Consider the following 23,668-nt stretch of genomic DNA (forward strand, 5'->3'; position numbering starts at 1 on the left):
GTAAGAAAGCATTTATGTTCAATGGCAAAATACCTTACAGTAGGTAGTTAAGGTGCATAACTATCTGAACTAATACCCCCAAATAAAGCTACACACTTGGTAATAAATCATGTTTTGGACCATTATGAACAGCCACATTAGCAGAGACCTAAATGTCTCTATACACTAAGGCTTAATTCACTTGTTAGTTCTGACATAACAAAACCTTATTCATCTTACCCTTATTTACCCTCCTTTAAAAATGTCATTATTCAGAATATCAATTTAATACTCACAGTTTATCACTAAAATGCTGAGTTCACTGTATAAATCACAGCTCCAGGACTTCTGAATACTGAACATTGTTACACTGTTCAATACATCCAAAAAAAATTACAGTATGTTTCGAGTTATGTAAGCAGATATAACGAACATGAACATTGCAATACTTCTTTTATCACTGAAAAACCTTTGAAATGAGAAAAGCACCAATAAATCTCCCATATGTTTCTCAATCTTGTGTATGGCCCATAATACAATACCTCACTTCATATAACATCATCACAAGTAATTTTAGTATATCAGTGACGTCTACTACACAGTGGACCCAGAAATTCACTGTATCACTGCTTGTTCTTGACTGTCCGGTACCAGGAGCAGCTTAGGTCAGTGTTGCAAAACCTGTGTAATAATGTAACCCAAGTTTTTATATCGAATGCCGAAATGAAGCAATAATTGCCTTACACGACACGATGTCTCAACAACTTAATTGGTAATATTTCTCAAGTTCTAATAAAGTAAATGATTATGGTAGAGTAATATAAATATGAAATAACCTTGGCTTCCGTGATAACATAAAGAGCAACACAGCTGGCAGTGCTTAGCGTTATATACATGACAATGTTGCAGATATAATTAGCTGTATAAACATCTGGGCACTTACTTCACACTAAAAGCATACATCCATGGCTGCACTTAGTGACCCTCACAGCGTTACTACATAAAGCCCAGTGCCAGATTCAGCTTGCCCAAGTTAACTGAACGTTGACATGCAAGTTCACAGAAAAAAACCCTTTCTAGCCTCTTATTTCCGTAACAATATTCGATCCATTATCTATACACTGTACACTAATTTATCTCTTGGATAACTTGACTATGTAAACAACATAACAGGATATACGTCACCCCAGTTGATGCAGCACACGGAGCATAGATACTAGGAGCTCTCGTCACCACGGCAACTCTGTCAACACTGAGGAGAGAAGCAATGGTGGAGCTGGTGGGGGTGGGGGCGGTCTGGGGGGACCCTGGTGGTGGATGCCCAGCAATGTTCACAAGGGTGGAAGTAAATATTTGGCCTGTTTTCTCGCTTCAAATGTTGGACAAGGGTGGAATTACCTTAGTGGCATATTTCTCTTAGCTGATTTTGTCTACTCATTGACTATGAGACGTTGAAACTTGGAGTCTAGTTTCAACGTCTGTGGCGTACATGAGAATTATAAAGTAATTTCCGTCATCAGACGATACGGTGCAGTACAGTATGTATATTGCTAATTTATTTTCTTGCAAGAGATCCGCTGAGGGATAAAAGAAGAACGATGGATTTGATAGCATATAGCTTGTGTGGGGATTCTGCGATGCCTTACATGCAGAGAATATTTATCTCACGAGAGATGTACAGTTATGATGAGTGGGATTAGATTAATGTGGTCAAGGAGCGGTGGGGTGAAGGTTGGCATACCAGTGCTAAAAGGTATTAAGGAGATTTGGATTTTGTGAAGATTAGGCACCCCAAAAGTTCCCACCTGAAGATGTCATTCCCACTTAACCCACCGTAAATTTAAGCTGCCCGACATTACCCGGGGTGCCTAATTTTCACAAGAACCCAATACTGTACACTGTAATAAATCATAATTTTTTCATATTTTGGAAGTCCATGTTATTTAAACCAATTAATAACTTACAAAGGATCCTCACACAGTAGAGGTATCATGACAGTCTGATTGGTATTGTTTGCCATGATTAACTTATACCCAATTGAAAATATAGAAGCCTCTCTCTTTTTATTAAATAACTTCAGTTTAAGAAGAGACCATAGTGGATCTCAGGACTCACTGGAAGTTTTACCCCCTTTCCAGGTTAAGAAGAGGTGGACCTCAGTTGTCACCTTAGTCATCGGTACAGTGACCCTCAGTACCCACCTGAAGAATCCTCAGCTTCACATACCTGAATTTTAATCACCCTATCAGTAACCAGGGTTCCTAATCTTCAAGAGATCCAAATTTGCTCGAGTAGGAAAAAAATTGTTAATGACATTTATGGAATCAGAAAAAGCTGATAACAGTGGATAGAAAACTGATGTGAGAAGTGTCTGTATTAGAAATATACCTGTACTGTATAGGGTAAATTGAAAACTTGAATGCTGTCTGCAGTTTTTAAAGTATGTATTAGCTATACAGTATTGTGAATACATGTTAGTAGAGGTATACTGTGAATCATAGGTAAGTATATTGTGAATATAGAAACGTAAAGAAACAGTAAATTAATGTTGTTGTTTTTTGCTGTACCACCTAATTTCTAATTATGTATATAGAGTATTTCTTCTCGTCATACGAATGACATTGTGTTAATAAATAATACTACAGTATTGAAATCACATGCCCAAGTGGCTAACAGTGGCAAAGAGAATACTTTATAAATGAATGTCTACCTACATATCATGGGGCATCACATGTTTCGGGGGAAAAATAAGTTCAATATATTGCAGTTCTTTATTTAAATTGGATATGGATGTGATGAAAACTTATAAACTGTGCAAAATATCTATACAAATCCGTACTTCCTAAACAATCATTTGACAATGAGAATGTATCATATCTCTCTCAACTTTATTGGCACTCCATACTCTATAAAACCATTGTTGGAAAAACCCACTGAAAGTAAGTTACACATTTCAACAAGAAGACGGAACTTTTGCTAAAAAATTAAATGTTCAAAGTTGTAAAGTTATGGCTCCCAAATGATGAACTAATATGCTGATGCTTGTCATTAACAGCACAGTACTGTATGTTATAAATAACCTTGAACATTAAAGGATTATACCTAGTAAGGCAAAGCTGGGTGCACATTACAATATCACAGAAAAAAAAACTAGCACATGACTAATACTTAAACAAGCACTGTACTTAGGAATCTTTCCATCTGGCATATCCTTAATATGAAATTAGGCACATGACAATAAATAAAAAAGGCATGATGGCAATCACTCACAGGAAGTTACATGCTAAGACATGTTAAGTTCTCCACAGACTAAGTTAAATTTTGAATTTAGTCAATACTGTTTATCAAATTGGGTAATTAGGTTTTCAGCAAATGTTAAACAAATGTCTTAACTTGTCACTTTCTATGAAATGTCATTGTCCTTACACCTGAATATTCATTGATTTTCAACCTTATTTACAGAACTTTATACTGTATTATAATACACATTTACATATTTCTATGTGCTATGAAAGCATAACACTATATACAAATTCAACAACAGTTATCTAGGTGATAACTTAAAAGGAATGAATGGTATTGTATGGTAAAGCTATGACAAAATACAGCTTTATCATACAAAACAGAGGGCAAAATCTATTTAATGACTATCTTTTGACATCAAAATCAAGATACAATATCCTTCTCTTTTCAAGTGAAATTTGAATTCTCACAGGTATGCTTTAAAAAATCTAAAATATCAAAATTATCATGATTGTCCTAACAGTGACACAATTAAAACATACATTAAACAGTGCAAGACCATTTACAGTATACTGTAGTACTGTATTTAACAAATATTTTAGGAAATGATAATGAACATAACACACTATGCTCTAACTATCCTCATAACTAATATTTTGATTTCATCAAAACTAAGGCTCTTTAACCAAATGTCAACATCAAAAACACATGAGCCTTTGGATGTTAACACTGATTAAATAAAAAATTATCTGTTACTACAGTACATTCATCGGTACTGTAACTATATACAAGTTTCACCAAAATACAATTCTGATTACAGTACATTCTTCTATAACACAAATGTAAGAGGAAAAGCAAATATCTAAGAGATATAATCATATAAGTGAACTGTAAATGCAAATAACTGCTGGTAACTTAATCTAGATACTTTGTGAGAAATGTGTTACTTTGTAAAATCACATTTCTTGACAGCCAGAGTACAGTACATTCCTTTAAGAATCTATAGAGTGTTAATTCTGGGCAGAGCTGCCATCACCACAAAAATCATTGTGCACAAAGTGAAACTAATTGACATATGGTACATACATATGGGTCTGAAATAAAAGAATTTGGGCCAAAGTCTTTCTTTTCTATTAAGTTCATACACAAATCTCATAGTTTTATTTTACCTGACTAAAAAAGATAAATACATATGCCCCTGTGCTACAGTACTGTATATATATATATATATATATATATATATATATATATATATATATATATATATATATATATATATATATATATATATATATATATATATATATATATATATATATATATATATATATATATATATATATATATATATATATATATATATATATATATATATATATATATATATATATATATATATATATATATATATATATATATATATTTAACTAAGAATACGAGAATTGAATATCTCCATCCGTACTGCATAAGCTATACCCCACCTAACAAGCAAGGTATTCTTCCCTATGCCCTTCAATCACTCCTATAATATATTCCCTATCCTATGACTAACAGCAATAACATTTTATAAGGTGTTACTCTGCTTTAGGTTGCAAAACTTAAAATATTCAAAACCAACAAACAAGAGGAGTGCAAACCATATATTATGTTAGCAAGGACCATTAACTTCAACCTTTTGCCTCCCCCAAAACCAATAGCTGTTTATGTACCTTTAAGTGCATCTCCCCCAAAGAAAGTTTAATAAGATACCAAATATTGAACTAATGTACTTATTTATTTTTGGGGTGAAATACAGGTGTTAAAAAGACAGAAATAGATGACACCATAAGTTTCATAAAGTTGGAGTATAAAATAAATACTGTAATTCCATTAATAGATGAAGTGTTCAAAAAATACAAAGGCAAATATGAGGAGGAGATAATTATACAAGAATGAAAATGGGAGTAATGAAAAGTACCCTCATCTGAGAGTGGGCCATGTTTGAAAATGCACATCAGACAACTCTGTGGGGTTGCAATGTGAATTGTCATTAGAAGAGAAGAAAGTCAAATAGATTTTATATTATTTTGAAACTCTACATTTAACCTGTAAAAGGTCCTCTTTCAGAGGCAAATGAAGACAGGGAATCATCTGACTATATAACACTCAGCATTGCAAAGTATCTCATTTGGTGAAATTAAATCCTTTTTGATGTACATGGTACTGTACTGAGAAAGTGAAGACTCTTTTTGTACATTTGAAGGTTTACCTTGATATACCAACTGGAAAAGACATTCTTTTAATCATTAACAGATCGGGTCTGCAAAGCAAACTGAAAAAAACATGGCACTTGAAAATATAAATAAAATATATGCTTAGAAGCAATGCATACCACAAGTACAGTACAGTATCGATAAAGGGAAACTTGTACTCTAAGTTGTAACACATCACATAGATAGTTAAATTTTCTAGTACAGTACTTTGTATATATACTAAGATTTGAAATTTATATATATATACAGTACAATATTTATACTGTACAGGTATATAAAATCACAGTATGGTCTCAAGACACTGGCCAGTTGGAATACCCAAGATATGTAAATATTGTTATTACTATTTAATGAAATGTAATATCCTGTTGCATTTTGCATGTGCTGACTCATTTCAGATAGTACAGTCTGTACTGTATTACCTCTATGAACAGCTACTGTATTGAAGGATTTTGTTTTTTGGCAAAGGGATCAAGTTTAATCTCCAACAGTCTTTGGCATAGCAACTGTGCAAGATGCTCGATGTTAAAATTAAAAATTGTCTGCGAGAAGAGGATGACGTGAGTTGGTCTATATCTTCTACTTCCTGGCACCTGTTCAATGTCAAGGACTTTTAACTTAAGTTGAAGCTGCTCCACCAAGAACAATTTTAATGGGAAGGTTATACATGTAAATTAGTGACTAAAATCGTGTACAGTATTACTGTATTTAGATTAATTCACAGAATGACTACAGTACAGTATACATAATTCAAATTTCACAATAATTTATTATAATACCAAACAAGGCAAGTATTATACCATGATGAATAAAGTTTAATGATCACAAAATAGTTATTACTTAAAAAAAAAAAAAAAAATCACTGAAGGTTCCAATATACCGTACTGTATTGCAAAATAAAAATCTTTAGTTCACACTAATCTACTCACATGCAATAAAATAGCAACTATTACAAGAAATGATCAGAGAATAAAGGAATCATCTACACTGCAACAAATCACAAGAAGGAAGTTATTAATAAAAATATTAACTTGTGATCAACTGAGTTAAATATAATATTTTCTCGTCATAATTTACTCCTGAGTCTTTCACTGGACACACAAAATAGATATACAGTACAGTACAAGACAATTTTGTAAAATGTGAAGTACAGTACATGCAAGAATTAGGTATCTAATCATCATACCTAAAAGAGAAAGAATTATAGAACAATTTATCTCAAATAACAAACTCACCCATAAAGCAAAGATTCAGACTTTGCATAGGAGGCTTCCATATTAATTTCTCTATAGTATATTTTATAACAATACATCACATTTGTACAAAAATCACCTTAAGTTAAAGCTCCAACAAAAACACAATGTTATACATTCAGTAAACTATTAATCCATTTTCAGATATTTTTAATTCATATTTGCTTGGTCAATCTCTTCCAAAAGTTCCTCTGACAGTTCTAAACTAAACAGGAACATCAACAACAACTCTCCAATCTTCCCACCAACCTCTTACTATTTACGGTAGTACTGTATTCTCATGTACAGTATTACACATTCATATTCAAAGTGCATCAGCTACATCCATGAATACCAATCCTGATTCACTGCCTCGCACCACCCGCTAGTAATGACACAACTTATGATCAGTTCTTGTTCAAAGGTAAGTATAAATATAAAATCTGTCAACCTATCAAACATTTCATGTAATCACTAAGTAAACCAGTAATACCATTAAAACACTATACAGTACGTATATCATTTCATCACTGATATGGCATTTAAAGCTTCCTATTGGTAATCAGAAATAACCTTAATTGGTTTCTTCCTTTCATCAGTTGTGTCATTATTTAAGAAATAAAACGAGGCTGTCTGAGCTTGAACTACCACCAAAGGAACATCAAACTATTTAAGCTATATACCTGATTTTGCATATTTATTGCTATGGCTATCTATTGCATTGGTGAACTAACATAGAGCACAATATGTATAGCAGGACAAATGATGGAAAACAGGTGAACTGAAATGAAATCCCTATCATAAGCAACTATTAGCTCATCCAAGTGATCTAGTGGAATACTGCATCTTCTTCAGGTAACTCGAATGTCCTTCTCTCTCTCTCGCTTAGACTCGAGTGTCTTTTTCTCTCTTACTGAAGTGTTTCCCCCTCACTTACACTCAGTCTCATTATCTTTCCATCATGCTCTTGGTCCTTCCACTCTTCACCTTAATAATTTGAAATATTTTTCCCTCACTGTCTCAACCTTTTTCACTCTTTTAATTCTGCATCATTTCTAGATCTTCATTACTAATTCAGTACAGTATATCCCTTTAGGTTTTATTTCACTGATGAGGAGACCAGGACACCATTCTGCCATTTGCACTTTGTTAAATTTGAAATTGGTCTTTACATCACAGTGTTTCATTCCCCCGAGCTGGTCTTTCACTTTGCCTGTTTCACCACCATGCAGAGATGATTCCATTATTCCTTAAATCATAAAACCTTAACAACTCAAAAATTACAGCTGGTGATACAGACATAAACTTTCATGTACATAGGCTGCCAAGAACACAGTGATCTGGAAACCATGTTAGCCATTAAAACATCCACCTGGCCCATACTGTACTCATTTCCATATCTTATCTATCAGACACACCGACAGAATAGAATTAATCACATTTTACTCTTGTTATTTCCTTAAATAAAAAGCTATGGGAGATTATGAATGTTATTGGGGATTCATAGTATACAGTATATGACTAAGTAAAAGTGTATGACTTCTTGGTAATCATCATATAACTTGAATAAACCATATCTTAGTACCTATATGACACAATAAAAAGAATGCTGCAGACCTTGTAGGATCTCATCATTCTCACCAAAATAAAAATAATGCAAAAATCACAAATTTTCTCATTCTATGAAAGTTACTCTTATGATTAGCTGAGGCAGACAAATTGGACCAACAGGAAGTTTCAAGTGACTAATAGTTAATAAAAAGAGCTCATCATCAGGTATATTTTCAGCCACCGGCTGCAACTCTATTAATAAACCATTTATTATTATTATTATTATTACATTACCCATTCTGTAATTTGAACATTGCTTATTTAACACAGCTTGACCCTACTTGTAGCTTCTTCTAATGATCAAAAACCCTTGTCAACATTGTATTAACCAGTTTCTGAATGACAACACGAGTTATCTTTATTTCACTTCAGGGTAGTTGACAAGAAACACGAGAAAAAATGCTGTCATTATTAAATTGTGCCAGAATTCACATATATAATAATGATTATACACTAATGGGATATATATATATATATATATATATATATATATATATATATATATATATATATATATATATATATATATATATATATATATATATATATATATATATATATATATATATATATATATATATATATATATATATATATAAGTAAATCACTGTAGGTGCTGATAATTATTTCAGGTGAGCACAGACTAGGTCTGTACTCACCCTGAAGATGTGAATTACACCGCTTTGGGAACTTCGTGTTTTCTTTCCTTGTGGTTATATATATATATATATATATATATATATATATATATATATATATATATATATATATATATATATATATATATATATATATATATATATATATATATATATATATATATATATATATATATATATATATATATATATATATATATCTTTTCAATCTGACATTCTTGCTTATACAAATAATTAATTTGTGCATAAAACAGCATTATTTCTCAGATCCACAAACCAGTACCTTCTTGATATTCAGTCACCTCTCCTTAACCATACACTTGAGAAATACTCAGTTTTCTTCCTTTATTTTGTTTAAGCATGTGATGAACAAAGCTAATTCTGGTTCAAGCTACAGTACTATACTGCACATACCACTGATATAATGTTCACTGGTCACCATAATATGTATCCAATGATTTTATCACCTTCTATACACTTGTTGCATAGATAACAATAAGTTTCACATACACTTTGTAATTAAATCAGCCGCACCATAAAACACTGGATTGGGTGATTTCTCCTTAAAAATTATCATTTAGGTGGATCTGGGAGTATTGCATAAAATTCATTACTGAAGCTTAGATGAGATACTGCATCCAATATTGTTTCACTTGTTGACAGTAAAAGTTAGAAACATGATTCTTAAAATTTTTCCAACACATTAGGAGCAAACCTTTTCAATCATTCCTCTGACTTATTCTTTTCAACAGTGGTTTTTTGTAGATCCAATTATCTCCTATCAAATCAAAGAGCTTTGTCTCCCACGCAATATTATTTTCTTTGCGATATTTGGCTTCGTCACGCTGCTTTTGTTCGAGGGAACATTTAGCAGCTGTTGCTTGGTCGATTTGGTTGAATCTGTAAATGTACAAGGAAAAATTAACCAAATGTATTTGTCATCATTTTTATTGTACTGCAGTGAGAGTGAATGAATGACAGAAAAAGAAAAGGGATCTGGTTTTGCTCATAGTTCTGGCCAACCTGAAATATAGAAGGAAAAGACATTCAAGAGTAAAAAAGGCAGTTGTGGCACATGTGAAACTCTCTTCATATTAATCAATGACCACTTCTCTCTCTTTCCACACCTTCACACATGTTTAACTCCTGAAAACCACACTTTTATACATTTAAGTTGAAACCTTCCATATGATGGTTTTAGTTTTAAGTCACAACTTGACCAAAACAGAATTTCTTTTAATGTAATACAGTACTTTCTTCTATATCTCAAAACTCATTCCATACTTTTTGGTTCCGTTAACGAAAATTTCCACAACTTAAACATTTGTAACTCCTAGGACACCTGTGTGTGCTGAAACATTTTCTAGGATTGTATTAAAATTGACTCTACAGATATGCACTGATAAATGATCCATGAGAAACCTACTTGAGTCCTGCCGTAACTTCCTTCCACATAAATCTCGATTCATTGGGTGCTTGCTGGGCTATAGACTTGACATTCTTCTTCACAGTACCCATAGTTTGGGTATCAACAAATGGCTTGGGCTCCTGTTGAATAAAATAACAGATACAGTACTGGTAGTTGAAAGATACAAATAATGTTGCATTTGCAAAAATACCATTAGTATTAGAGAATAATGAAATAAATTAGTGAAATAATTAAGTGTGGGACTTTTTTCTTCTTGTAACTGCCAATTATCATAAATCAAATCCTCACAAATAAGAATCTGTCTGTAGTATTGCAATGGAAGATGATTTAGTACACGACATACTACATTAGCAGGAAGTAGATCCATTATAGTGAACTGAATGATTACATAAATGCAGCAACTCTGATCCATCAATTGCCACTATCTGAGACCACTGAAAGACTTTGTATGGTTCAACATGTATTACTAAATGTTTTACTTTATCTTGAAATACTCTATGTGCAATCTTCTACACCAAGGATCAGAGCATAAATCATGTACTATAACTATTTAATATGCAAACCAATGTATATCTTGCCAAACTAACCTTATTGAACAATCTTAGTTTATAATTTAATTGGATTTGGGTTGGTTGGTTCGTATCACCTGCAGTCATAAATTATTTACACTGTTGCTCTCCTGGTTTCTAAGATCACATGGATTCCAAGAACACAGAGAATATATAAATGCGGTACAGTAGAATATTTACTTTCATTGATAATTCATTACACATGCATATGCAGGTATGATAAATTACAGGTAGCACAAGATAAAATTTGAACCATGGGAAATACCACTTACACCTTCCCTGCATTTTGCTGTCATTACTCCATTCCACTCTCCTTCTACAGTGACAATTGGCTTCTTCTCCCCTGGACTGAGCACCTCCGCTGATATCCTGTGTTTCTTGCCTCCATAGAATGGCTGGAAAAAATAAGACAAAATTATACAAGTACTACTGTAGTATTAGTGCATTCAATATACACTACCTCCATGCCATGCCATGAATAAATTATGAGTAACAGGCATGTTAAAATATTTTTAGATCCAGGGAGAACAGTTTTCATTATTATAAATTCAGCAGTGTTAGGGTTTACAGTAAGTCAGTAGTCTCATAGCAGTTTTAATTAATAAGAAAAAAAGTCTCTTTCTGTTCAAATCAAGTTAATTGGCAACTATTAATGTGATGAAGAAAGTTCTGTATCAGCATATAATGTCCATGGTCATGTCCTATGAATCTTAAGGAATAAAACATAATATCTGGGGTTGTTAAAATAGGAAGAGAGAATGAACTAGAAATTAAATGAATGTACTATCCTGTATATACTGATTCCAGCCACCCTTCACCATTGGGGGCAAAAGGCCTGTAAGAGTGGGGAAAAACTGAATCCTACCTTAGTTAAGAATTCCACATTAGCACTGTAGCCCGTCTTGTTACACGTAATCTGACATGTACCACCTAGTTCAACCCAAGGTACTGTTAAGATTGACCTGGGAGAGAGAAATACATTGTTAGGGAAGTTTTCACTTCATTAATTAAAATATGTTATTAATCCAGTACTGTATATCATACATATTATTTCCGAGGAAACAAAATAGTCAATCTTAAGAAGAAACAATTGTATTAATGACTTTGTATGTACCTGTACAAGGAATTGATTTATTAGCCAGGAGGTCACTCCGTTGACATCACCTTGAAAAGTATTATAAGTGCACAAACAAGTACTAAATACAGTATATACAATGACTGTATATAACTTTTTATACCAGACATTATCAAACATGTGTGGTATGAAAACTTATGTAATCTAAGAGGCAATACATACCTGCCATAACCACTTGGGAAGTTAAGGATGTACTCCTCATCATGTTCCATCAGTGATACACAGCCCTGCCCTATGTTGTTCACACAAATAGACAGACCCAAGAACTTTGACTTTGTCCATATGTGACCACAGAAGGAAATCCTCTTGGCCTTGTGTTCAGCATAAAAGGCAGATATGGGAGGATGATGTGAAACTTGCTCAGCAACAAAACAGAGCTGGTTATTTTTGGCCCAGGGTATTGGACCATCTTGGGCATCTACCCCTGTGGTGGTTGTACCCGGAACATCCCAATAACACCTAAAGTTTGAGGAATTTTGAACATTAAACTCCTGAGTGATAACACAATCAGAGAAAATAAATTTTATTGATCCTTAATCTGTTAATTTCATAATCTAATATCCAGTGCATCACAAACCAAAACTAGAGTACTGTACTGTACTGTGCTAACACACGAATGGTAGTGTACATGTACTATAGTTTTTAATTTTATAAAGATGGGGTTAAATACACAGGTCCTTACCTAAAGACCTCACCCAAAATTGGATTGTACGGTTTTCTAGCGACTTCACTTTTACGTCCAGCATGAAAAGCTGAGACATACCACTTCACCACCTGCACCATACGGTCCTGAGGGGTTTGCATGTCAGCAATGCTGAAACAAATGAAACAATCAAATTATTTCAATACTGTATATACCTGTACATAAAAAAAGGTACAGTATGATAGTCACAGACTGTTCACGACATGATTAATATTACACTAAACATATACACCCGTATTATTAAACAACATCTTCCCTTGAAGAGTCCTGAGGTGACACCGCAGTACAGTACTTAACGGGGTGGTGTGGCGGTAAAATTAACTAATTCCAATATTATAAATTAATTTATAATATTGGAATTAGTTAATTTTACCGCCACACCACCCCGTTAAGTACTGTGCTGTGGTGCCCTCAGGACCCATTTAGTTTAAAACTCGGGTTGAAACACGACGACCCTCTTCAAGGGAAGATGTTTAATAATACAGGCGTTACAGTTTACTGAAGTATATTAGCCAAGTACTGATAGGATTTACAGGAAAGATACAATCCTTAACTCAAATAATCCTAGTTTAAGATTTATGGATCGTTCACCTCTACCTCATATAATCCAAGGGTACCGTATATATAGTCTTGGAATGCTGATTTCATCAGTGCTAATACCTCTGAGAGATGGCCAATTGGTGTACAGATTTAAAATGAGAACCACTAAGATAAATATGTTCCTTTACTCTCTCAGTGAAGAACACAAGGTGACACAATACTGCACATTATTCCAAATAGAGTTTGTCTGCAGCTATCATATTAAAATCTTAATACTGTACTAGTATTTCTTCAGTAGTTATTACAGCAAGTTTGGTACAGAATTCAGCAATAATTAAAGGGCATGTGAAGCTACTGGGCTGCAACATATAAAGAAGCATGACCAATGACCTTGCCCCTGAACCTTGTGAGCTTAAAACCAATAGGTACCTTATTCTAATAATGACATAACTGGAGAAGGTACTGTACTAATTTTGGCTGGTAACAACCCACTACAGCATGTTAGAAGATATTACTGTGCCCAGAAACATAAGTGCTAATGTGGGAGAGACAGCAGATGGAGGGACACATGGTCAAATAAATCAAACACTACTTGTCATGGTATCAATTTGTTAAAATCTGATGAAAGTGTCAGAACAACAAATGAATGAAATATATAGATTCAGCCATATAGCTAGTTAATAATTGCTTAATAATAATGACAATGACAAGAATAATAACAATAATAACAGTAATGATAATAATTTGACAGAATTCCTCTATAATCGAATTACTGCACCTGCACTGTACTTACATAAAGCTACTGCATGTAAGAAATATGACTACCTTAAACTAATAATTATAAAACCATGACATTAAAAAATAAAATAAAATGTTTACCTGCAAAAAAGATCAGGATGAGCAAAGAAGTCCGCATACATCTCCAACAGGGAGCGTCTCTCAAGGATAAACGTAGGAAGCACAACTTTGGTCAAGTCCATCCCAATTTTGACCTGATGATAAAGACATAGTAACTGATCAGACAAAATGCTTGATACACACTCAGAGGTGCTAGTATAATCTAATTTAAAAACTAGATTACTCCTTAGAAATGTTGTAACTCACATCTGAATTACTAATATCTAACATCAAAAAAGTGAATATTGTAAGATAGAACTATTATATAAAGAAAACCATTTAATAAACTTGAATTGTAATGTCTGCCAGGGAAGTCAAAGTGGCAGGAACCTTACTGAGAAGTAAATTGTAGGTGTACAAAAACCCAACTGTGAAGATGACATCCAACCTGTGACAATAGATGGTGTATGACAGAGCCGTGGCCCTCCATAGACCCAAGCTCTGGATCATCGTCATCTTCGTACATCAAGTCATAATCCATGGAGGGCTCTGAAGTAAGATTAGCTTGTTCCAGTGCACCACCAACTGTAGGGGAGTAAAATATTTATTACATCTGGTCAAATATAATCTTTCACATGTAGTATATAACACTGCTCGAAAAAAGATAGTTAACATAGCAAAAAATAAATAAAATAAGTTTTCAAGTGCAAAATAGAATTTCACGTGGACACGACAAACTTCCAAGCTCAAGATGGGAGTAAAGAACAAAAATAAGAAGACAAGATGATTATACTGTACTATGAAAAGCTGAATACTACGAACCATCCTATTTTTTTCAACACGTAACATGATTCCAATTAGGAAACATTACAGGGTATTTACATGTATAAAGACAAATACAAATTTAGGATTAAATCATCGGTACCCAGTACTGTACAGTGATTGTCATACATTGAGAGTATTTGGAGCATTAATATTGACAGAAATACCTTTAGTAAAGATTGTAGCTATAATCCATTAATACCTCTGTTATGTATAGCACCAAACAAATGAATAACACTAAAATCAATAGAAATGAGTACTGTATTATCAAATGGTTCCTTACCTGATGCCTTACGGTTGGGGGAAGAAACTGCAGGGGTGGACGGGGACTGTGTGGGAACAACCCTAGATGTGCCATCACTTGGAGAAGTTTCTGGGTTAAAATTAAATTTGTGTCAGGGTTGTGTGACGTCCCCTTGGTCATTCAACATACTGTACTGGTATAGTACATACAGTATGAGTGAAGTGGGGAGAGATACGAAGGCAGGTATAGCTAAAGCAGGTGTAAGTTACAGCTGAATAGTGGAATATGGCCAGTGGCAACATGTCTCTCAGAGACTGATCCATTGCTTTATGAGGGGAGTGAACACACAGTGCAACTGGTGGTGATGACTTTGACATACTGTGTATAAAGGAAATTTAAAGTTTATGTAGAAAACCTTCAATTTAGCAAATATATATTTCATAGAATCTGCAACTACATTATCTATAAAGCTTCCTTTACAAAAAAAAACACTTTAAGCAATTTATCCACACTTTTCCACATATTACATACAAAGTAGAAACACTATTCTAACTACTGCCATGTGTTTTGTTTGCCCTTTGTTAATGGCACTGTGCTGGCTTAGTCTATGGCAATAAGTCCTTAACAGAGTGTACTATTGCCTTTCTTCACACTAGCAGGTAAAGTAATAACTTAAAATAATGTCTAACTAACTTCTGAGTTAGTCTTACTCTACATTGACATATGGGAGTGAAATATGGTCTTGGAATGAAGCAAAATATAGTACTGCACTGCAAAATACAAGTTAAAGAATTGAGTTACCAGAGGGTTGCATCTGGTATGAGATTGGAAGATGAGAAACAGTGAAGTTTACAGGGTGTTTGGAATGTATGAAGAGGGCTGAGGCTGTGACATGCAGAGTGATAGAATGGATGAAATGAGCTCTCTGAGATGGTATGAAGAGACGAGATGGATGCTAGAAGACAGAAAGAAAATGTGGGTGCATAAGAGGCAATAAATGAGGTGCACTGGGATGAGGGACATAGCATACATCACAGGATGAACAGGGACAGAAAGAGAATGGGGGAGGAAATGCAATGAATGGAGTAGGCAAAGGAGAGGCTGTTACACACCAAATGCTGCCATCTCAATACTTAAATATATTAAGTGGTATTAACTAGAAAGTCATAAATTTTATAGTGAAACAGAAATAAAGGTATAATAAAAATATACTGGTAGTAGAGAACTTAGGAATGGTCCCCAATCTAAATAGGTTAGGGAAGGTTGGGGCTCATTAGAATTGGGACCCATTTAACCAGTTACCCTACAGGGAGCAGCAGACTGACCTGTTGAAGCAGAAGAGGCTGGGGGGTCGAGAAGAGGCACCTGTGATGCAGGGTCATTAGAGGCACTGCTAGGGCTGGTCACCGACTCACTGGTGCCGCTGCGGCCAGGGATGCTCTCTACTGCGTCTTCGAATAAGCGTGGCCCACTGTAACCAAAATAAATTGTTACACATTATCTTTATTGTTTTCCTAGGTTATATATTTTTCCCTGATTTTCTAACATTTCCTGACAAAGATCTAATAGTTTACTGAGAAGAGATTTGAATTTCACTTGCACTATGACTACAGTATATTACTATGCTTCAACATCCTATAAAAGGCTTACCCACATCAGTAAATTTGTCATTCAGTAATCTTAAACAAACACAATGACACAGAATTTGGCATACTGTACGTAGAACACAACAGCAAACGGCACAGAAATGTTGGGAATAGAGCATTATCTGATACACACATCCACTGGCTGGGTCTTTATATTTCTGTGTTCACAACTGAGTTCTTATCTCTTGTGTGAAAGACTTTCCAGTGGAGTTTAAAAGACATAACAGATGATTTTATTGTTCTCATCAGTTTATAAAAGTTTCAGAATTAATTTTAATATCTCAGTTTTACCAATATGCCAGTGTTTATACAATAATTGATAGAAATAAAAGAACAGTATTTTATTTTATTTTTGTACTGTATTATTTATATTATTTCCCACAAATAAAAAAAAATCCCACAACAACAAATACTAGGTAAATACATTAATAATAAAAAAATAAGTTACTGTTACTGAAACATGCACTCTTGTTATAGCATAGACCCAAGTGTAGGTGTTAAGTGAGAACCAACAACAGTGTGACACGTCTACCGTCCAGGTCTGTCGAGGGAAGGGTATTAGAACCTGTGGTAAAAATGTCTATTATATGTCTCCACCTTCAGACAAGAATTGGCATTTTTCCCCCTTCTCCTAATTCCCTTCCCTCTGCACATGCCACAAAATACATCCACGTCAATCATCTCAGAACTCAAGCAACAGACATCAGTAACATACAGTAAATTAGTGGCTACAAGTGCTAGTTAGTGAAGTCTTTCTGGCTTGCTTGGCTCACTAGATCACACTCCTGGGTGCTAGTCAACTATTTCTTTTTATAAATACTGTATTAATTAATGGCATTGTACACTAAAACACAACCAAAGAGCATAACTGAAAAATTACATGAACACATAATCATTCAAGCTATGAGAAACATGAATGGACTGTGTTAAGTTAATGATAAATGGAGAAGAATGAAGGCTATAAAAATCTGTTATAATCTAAGTGAATGATAAATGGAAAGACTGAAGGCTATAAAAATCTGTTATAATTTATCGTTCATGGCACAAAATCCAAGAATGATAACCAAAACACGACACAATCACTGCAAACGAAGCAGGAAAATCAGGCTTTATATAACCATGGTCAAGATCTTGACTAAAAGGTGGGGCCAGACTATTAAGGGTGCTGGAGGGAGGGAGTATGGGAGGGAGGGTCAACACGGGATGGAAGTGAGGGGAAGAGAGGGCAGCGCAGAGTGTAGTTAGGAAGGAAAAGATGATTTGAGGGCAGAGGAAGAAGGAAGGATGATGTAGAAAGGGAAAGGGGAAAGGAGGATGGTACAGCAAGGGCATAGGAAGAGGAGGAGGGTACAGGAAGGGCAAGAGGAGAGGAGAATGATATAGGTAGAGCTTGGGGAGAGAAGGATGGTGCATGGGGAGAGGGGAGGATGCAGATAAACACAGCGGCCTTACCACACTTTCAGGCGGCGAATATAATCCATAACAGAGGAGGCACTGGGCCTCCTCTGTTTGCTTCCAAAATAGGACCACATGATTGTCTCTAGCATCAGCAGACAGTTGAGGGCCAATGCAGTGCCACTAGCTGGCTTGCCTGTGAGCGCCTGGCACTTGACACGCCAGGCCTGGTCAAGGAACTTTACCACGTATGACCATAACTGTCACCATCGAGGATATCACCATTAACCTTGGCTGGGGCATTGTTTGTCACCTACCACACTCTGGCCTCAACCATCAATGGTCACCACATTGTCTTACACGAATACTGATCATCGCACTGCTATTTAAACTTATTGCTGGTTCACTGTACTGTATTTGTTATTACTACACACACATGATGTGATAAACACAAATCTAAATTCACTTGTTTAGTTTATCATTTTAACTTTTGATATGAGCCATACTGGTACAGGTACAGTACCATGTCTGAGCTGTAGTCACACTCAATAATCACAGTGTCATTCCAAACACAACTTGCCGTAGTTATTCAAGAACTCGTCAATGAAAAAAAAAAGTAAAAAATAAAAGAACTAGTGAGCGTATTAGTGTTCTGCTGAAGGTTGGTGACTACTGCCCGTGATGTCTACACTCACCACGATTTCGTTCTGTGGAGGAAATACTGTGGGTGAGTCCCGGAACTGCACCGAGTCACTGTTAGTAAGTCACCAATGTTACTCTGTCTAATATCGGTTACAGAGATCACTGTTCCCCAGGGCTCTTAGTGAGGCATAATCTAATAGAGGATTACTGTACTGTACTGTCCTTCCACTACAAGCAAACCCTGTGTCTGGAATGGTTTTTTTTTTTACGGGACTAGCCCACCCGGGCACAGGTCACTGACCCACATCGGGGACTGGGGTGCAAAAATGTAATACTGTAGTAATAATAATAATAATAATAATAATAATAATAATAATAATAATAATTCAGATACATAAAATTTATAATAAAAAATATAAAAATAATAAAATAACAATGATTATAATAATAATAACACTGATATACTAGTAATAATAATAAAATTATAATAATAAAAAAGAACCATAAAGAAATAAAAAATAAAAAAGATCAAGAGAGAGAAACAATATATGTATGTTGCTGTCAGTGGCAAGAGAAACAATTGAGACCCTGCAATTGTGTGTAAATGAGGCAGAAAGTCAGATCAGCAACCTGGGACTTGGTCACAATTTTTGTGGTGCCATATGGCAGCAGGGTCTACCATTAGACAACACATTATGCTTCCAATATCTTCCCAGGCGGTAGTACCTCCCTGTTTGGTAGCTGCCTACTACGTACTCACATAAAATCAAGCTTAATTTCACTATTGGATTATACAAGACACCCCGGTCATTCGGTACAACCAGTCACAAATTTGGATCATAGTTAAGGAGACTTGCAACTTGCAATCTGTTGCCGATATGAAGTCTAAAGACACTGAATGATATATCACACTCTATAAGATCATGTTACCAAGTGGTTTTTCCTCTAATAATAATAATAGTCACAAAATAACCATACTCAAACTACACAGCCATAGTCTTTAATGAACAACTTCACATTTTACAAGTTTGACAGGAATTTCTCAGGTGAGCGACAGTCCTTTAATTATATGATAACAAAAGGTAAAGGCCATCATTTGCTCCATGACAAGAGAAGTAAAAATAATGAGATGAGTTTCAAGTGCTCAAGGAGTTGGACTTATGTAGAGTGGACTAATATAGTGGAATAAAATGTTACTTTCCAATAGTCTGTTGTTTATACAGTACAGTACTATACATAGCTTCATCAAGGTAGTATACTTTTCTTGGTGTGTGTGTGTGTGTGTGTGTGTGTGTGTGTGTGTGTGTGTGTGTAGATGGGAATGTTTACATCGGTGTAGGAGTGAAAGAGCGAAGAACATAATTAGTAACATAACACATACACAATTACAGAGCACAGCAGCATACATGGCATTAATAACGGGCTATATTCTCATCTAAATATTACATTAATACAAGTAGTACCATAAAACGTCCACCACCCACCCTTACCACAAATGTGTATACACCAACACAAATAATTTCGAGAAACTCAAAACATAAGAGAAAACAAAACAACTAGAATGATGTAACAAAATTCATGTTATAATGGCGCCCAGAAACCGTGTCATATGTGGACCCGTGAACACCTGCCTCCTACACATACACCTGTTCTACCAGGAACCAGCGACCACGTCATGAGTTACTATAGGTATACCGTTACCCACCAGACAAAGTGTTAAATAAGAGACACCATGAGACACCCAGTACACTTCGAGGTTGGTTCCATCTATGCATGTTTTACCGATTAATTACAGAACGTTGACTACATGAGACTATGTTGTGATTTATAAACAGGCGTCGTGTCTAGTTTATAGTACACTAAATATTATGACCGTCTGTATTGTTCTCACGGTACTAAACAATCACACACCAGACACACACGTTCTTCCCTTCCTACGATATAATGATCCATCAGCTTGAAGAACTAAATAAATATTTCAACATTATCACATTGACTTGGCAGCCTATTCACCTCCCTATCACACGTACAGTTTAGAAAGATTAACAAGTTTGATAATTAGTGGGTGTAAGAGTCAGTAATGTGTGTGTGTGTGTGTGTGTGTGTGTGTGTGTGTGTGTGTGTGTGTGTGTGTGTGTGTGGGTGTGTGTGTGTGTGTGTGTGTGTGTGTGGGGGTGTGTGTGTGTGTGTGTGTGTGTGTGTGTGTGTGTGTGTGTGTGTGTGTGTGTGTGTGTAATGACTAAAACAAAAATAGTTGGGTGAGATTATTAATGGCTGTCATGGTTAGTAAGTATAAGATGTGTTTTATGATCTGTGAAAGTATGTTGTGATTTGTAAGTGTGGTGCGTTTGGTATGATTGGTGTGTGGGGTGGTTTAGTGTGGGGTGGAGTGGTTTGGAGTGGTGTGGAGTGGGTTAGTGTGGAGTGGTGTGGAGTTGTTTAGTGTGGTGTGGTTTAGTGTGGTGTGGAATGGAGTGGTTGAAGTGTGGAATGGTGTTTAGTGAAGTGGTATGGTGTAGTGTGGTGTGGAATGGTGTAGTGTGGAATGGAGTGGTTGTAGTGTGAAATAAAGTGGTGTGGTGTAGTATGGTGTGGTGTAGTGTGGAGTAGAGTGGAGGGTCCCGAGCGCTGAGTAATGAGGAACCCCAGGAAGGATATCCACATCCGCTGACACCCCCACCACCACCAGCCTAAGTTTACCCAATCTGTGGTATAATGTCTAGAAGAGGCGACAAATAGCTGCATGGGCTCGGTAATATATACGTATGCACAACATATGTAGACATTATACATATGAATGAATGATTATGAATACTATCTCAGCACCGCAACAGCCAGGAGATAATTAATGGAAAAAGGTTAAACTAAAATTAAAAAGACGGAAACTAAAATAAAACCGGAAATAAAACGACCAAAAAAAACGACGAGAATAAATAAACCTATAATGGATACAACAGGTCAGCCCCCTTCAGAAACATTAGTCCCCCTCCCCCGTACAGCAAGACTCCTCCCCCAGCACCACAGAGAGTGTTAGAGCCATCTCCCGCACGGCACCGGGAGAGATGCCTACGTCGCAAGTGTCAATGAAGGTAGTAACAAAGGTAAGTGAACCATGGGGGAACCAGTTGTTTATTTCCACTGAAGTGATAATATTGAAGTCTAGATGAATGACCTCAACAGGATAACGTTTGGAGAGGTCATTAACACGTGTCAGAGTTCTGGACGACACAGTGAGACACACATTCTCACCCCACACCATCAAGGTCACAAGGTGGTGTTCTCGCCACGTGTTAGGGTTCACGGTGTCACTGTCACTTATCTCCATACCAGAACGGTCATTGAGGAAAGTGGTTCTCCTAACCCCCTGTGTGAGGTACCGAGCTGTGTAACACTCGGGGTCACACCACCAAGGTACTACAACCTCCCAGGCTGTCTCACCACCACTTCTCCTGCTGGTGGTTTACATGGTGGAGGTGGCGAGATGGAGCACACTGATTAACTCCCCCCATGGGCCGCCACTTGTCCCTGGTGGAGCAGCTGAGCAGGCACCGTCGTTCACATCATAACTCTCCAGTATTTACCTTCACCTAACGTTTGACACACACCGCCGCCCCCTGGAGATACAACACCCAATACAATGAATGAATCTGCCTTCCTCTCTCTCACTGATACCCTAGCAGCTGTTACCACCAAGGCACACAACATACAGTTAACAGTCTACGGGTACACAATGCCCACTTTCAACTATGGGGGGAGGAGGGGGAGCAAGGCAAGATGACGAGCGACACACGTCATCATGGTCTGAACGCGTTGTGGAAACTGAACAGTGCGGCCCAGGCCCTCTCACCATCACCACCACCGTCAACGACTCCACCACCACCACTACCTAAGCTGCCGCACGTCGCCACTACGGCTATCTTATCTCTCATCCTTCATACATCCCCAAATAATAACCCGTATCACTCATCTCCCGAAAACTGGTTGACAGCGAGGCGCCAAAGTACCTGTTTGGAAATTATAACTGCTTATTCGATACTACTGTAGGTGCAGGAGAGGATGGCTGTGGAGGAATGTGCCACCAATCTAGCTCCTCCTCCCCTCCCCTTCCCCTCTCCTTATAGCGCTCTCCCCCCCCACTCCCCCCAATACATACCCTGTCCTCCCCTCTCCTTCCCCTTATCATACCCCTTAATATCTACCTCTCCTCCCCACCGATATATACCACTATCAACCCCCCACCCCGTTCCTCATAACATTTTCCCCCAACCCACCACCGATATTCCCCTCCTCCTCCTCCCCACCTTTCACCCTACGCACCTGTCCTCCCACCCACACATGTTTACTGTAATATGTACGAATGTGTGTCTCTCTCTCTCTCTCTCTCTCTCTCTCTCTCTCTTCCTAGACGAATCTCATCCCTCCTCTTCCAAATATCTGGGCCCCTTCCTCCGCTTCAAAAATTTCCAGGAGACAACGTCAGCATCCAGGCTGGGTTGTCCCAGTGAGCAGCAGTGACAGCTCCTCCCCCTACCCTCCACTTCCCTACCCACCCACACACTCATCCCATCCCCCCCCACACACACACCAAATTACCCCCTTTGTCTCTCTCCATACGTGAAATATCAGTCGCGTCTGTGAGTGAGTGAATGAATGAGTGAATGAGTGAGTGAGTGAGTGAGTGAGTGAGTGAGTGAGTGAATGAGTGAGTGAATGAGTGAATGTGTGGGAGC

General features: G+C 36.3%; 2 protein-coding genes across 3 annotated transcripts in view; both read right to left on the reverse strand.

Annotated features, from left to right (window-relative positions):
- LOC121861032 (solute carrier family 45 member 3-like) overlaps positions 1–1,256 on the reverse strand; it is a 33,573-nt gene extending 32,317 nt beyond the window's left edge. Inside the window, exon 1 of the mRNA XM_042358515.1 lies at positions 1,165–1,256. The gene's annotated coding sequence lies outside the window, so the exon portion shown is untranslated. The remainder of the gene's footprint in view (positions 1–1,164) is intronic.
- A 7,908-nt stretch (positions 1,257–9,164) lies between these two features.
- LOC121861034 (oxysterol-binding protein-related protein 9-like) overlaps positions 9,165–23,668 on the reverse strand; it is a 49,827-nt gene continuing 35,323 nt past the window's right edge. For both annotated transcript variants that reach the window (XM_042358517.1, XM_042358516.1), the window contains exons 7-16: positions 16,581–16,726; positions 15,295–15,384; positions 14,638–14,774; positions 14,232–14,344; positions 12,792–12,923; positions 12,272–12,568; positions 11,840–11,936; positions 11,247–11,369; positions 10,403–10,524; positions 9,165–9,876 (exon numbers count right to left, since the gene is read on the reverse strand). In XM_042358517.1, coding sequence (XP_042214451.1) covers positions 9,696–9,876; positions 10,403–10,524; positions 11,247–11,369; positions 11,840–11,936; positions 12,272–12,568; positions 12,792–12,923; positions 14,232–14,344; positions 14,638–14,774; positions 15,295–15,384; positions 16,581–16,726 — 1,438 coding nt within the window. In that variant the 3' untranslated portion in view covers positions 9,165–9,695. The remainder of the gene's footprint in view (positions 9,877–10,402; positions 10,525–11,246; positions 11,370–11,839; positions 11,937–12,271; positions 12,569–12,791; positions 12,924–14,231; positions 14,345–14,637; positions 14,775–15,294; positions 15,385–16,580; positions 16,727–23,668) is intronic.

This window comes from Homarus americanus, unplaced genomic scaffold, assembly GCF_018991925.1.
Source record: "Homarus americanus isolate GMGI-L3 unplaced genomic scaffold, GMGI_Hamer_2.0 scaffold52806, whole genome shotgun sequence".
NCBI classification, from domain to species: Eukaryota; Metazoa; Arthropoda; class Malacostraca; order Decapoda; family Nephropidae; genus Homarus; species Homarus americanus.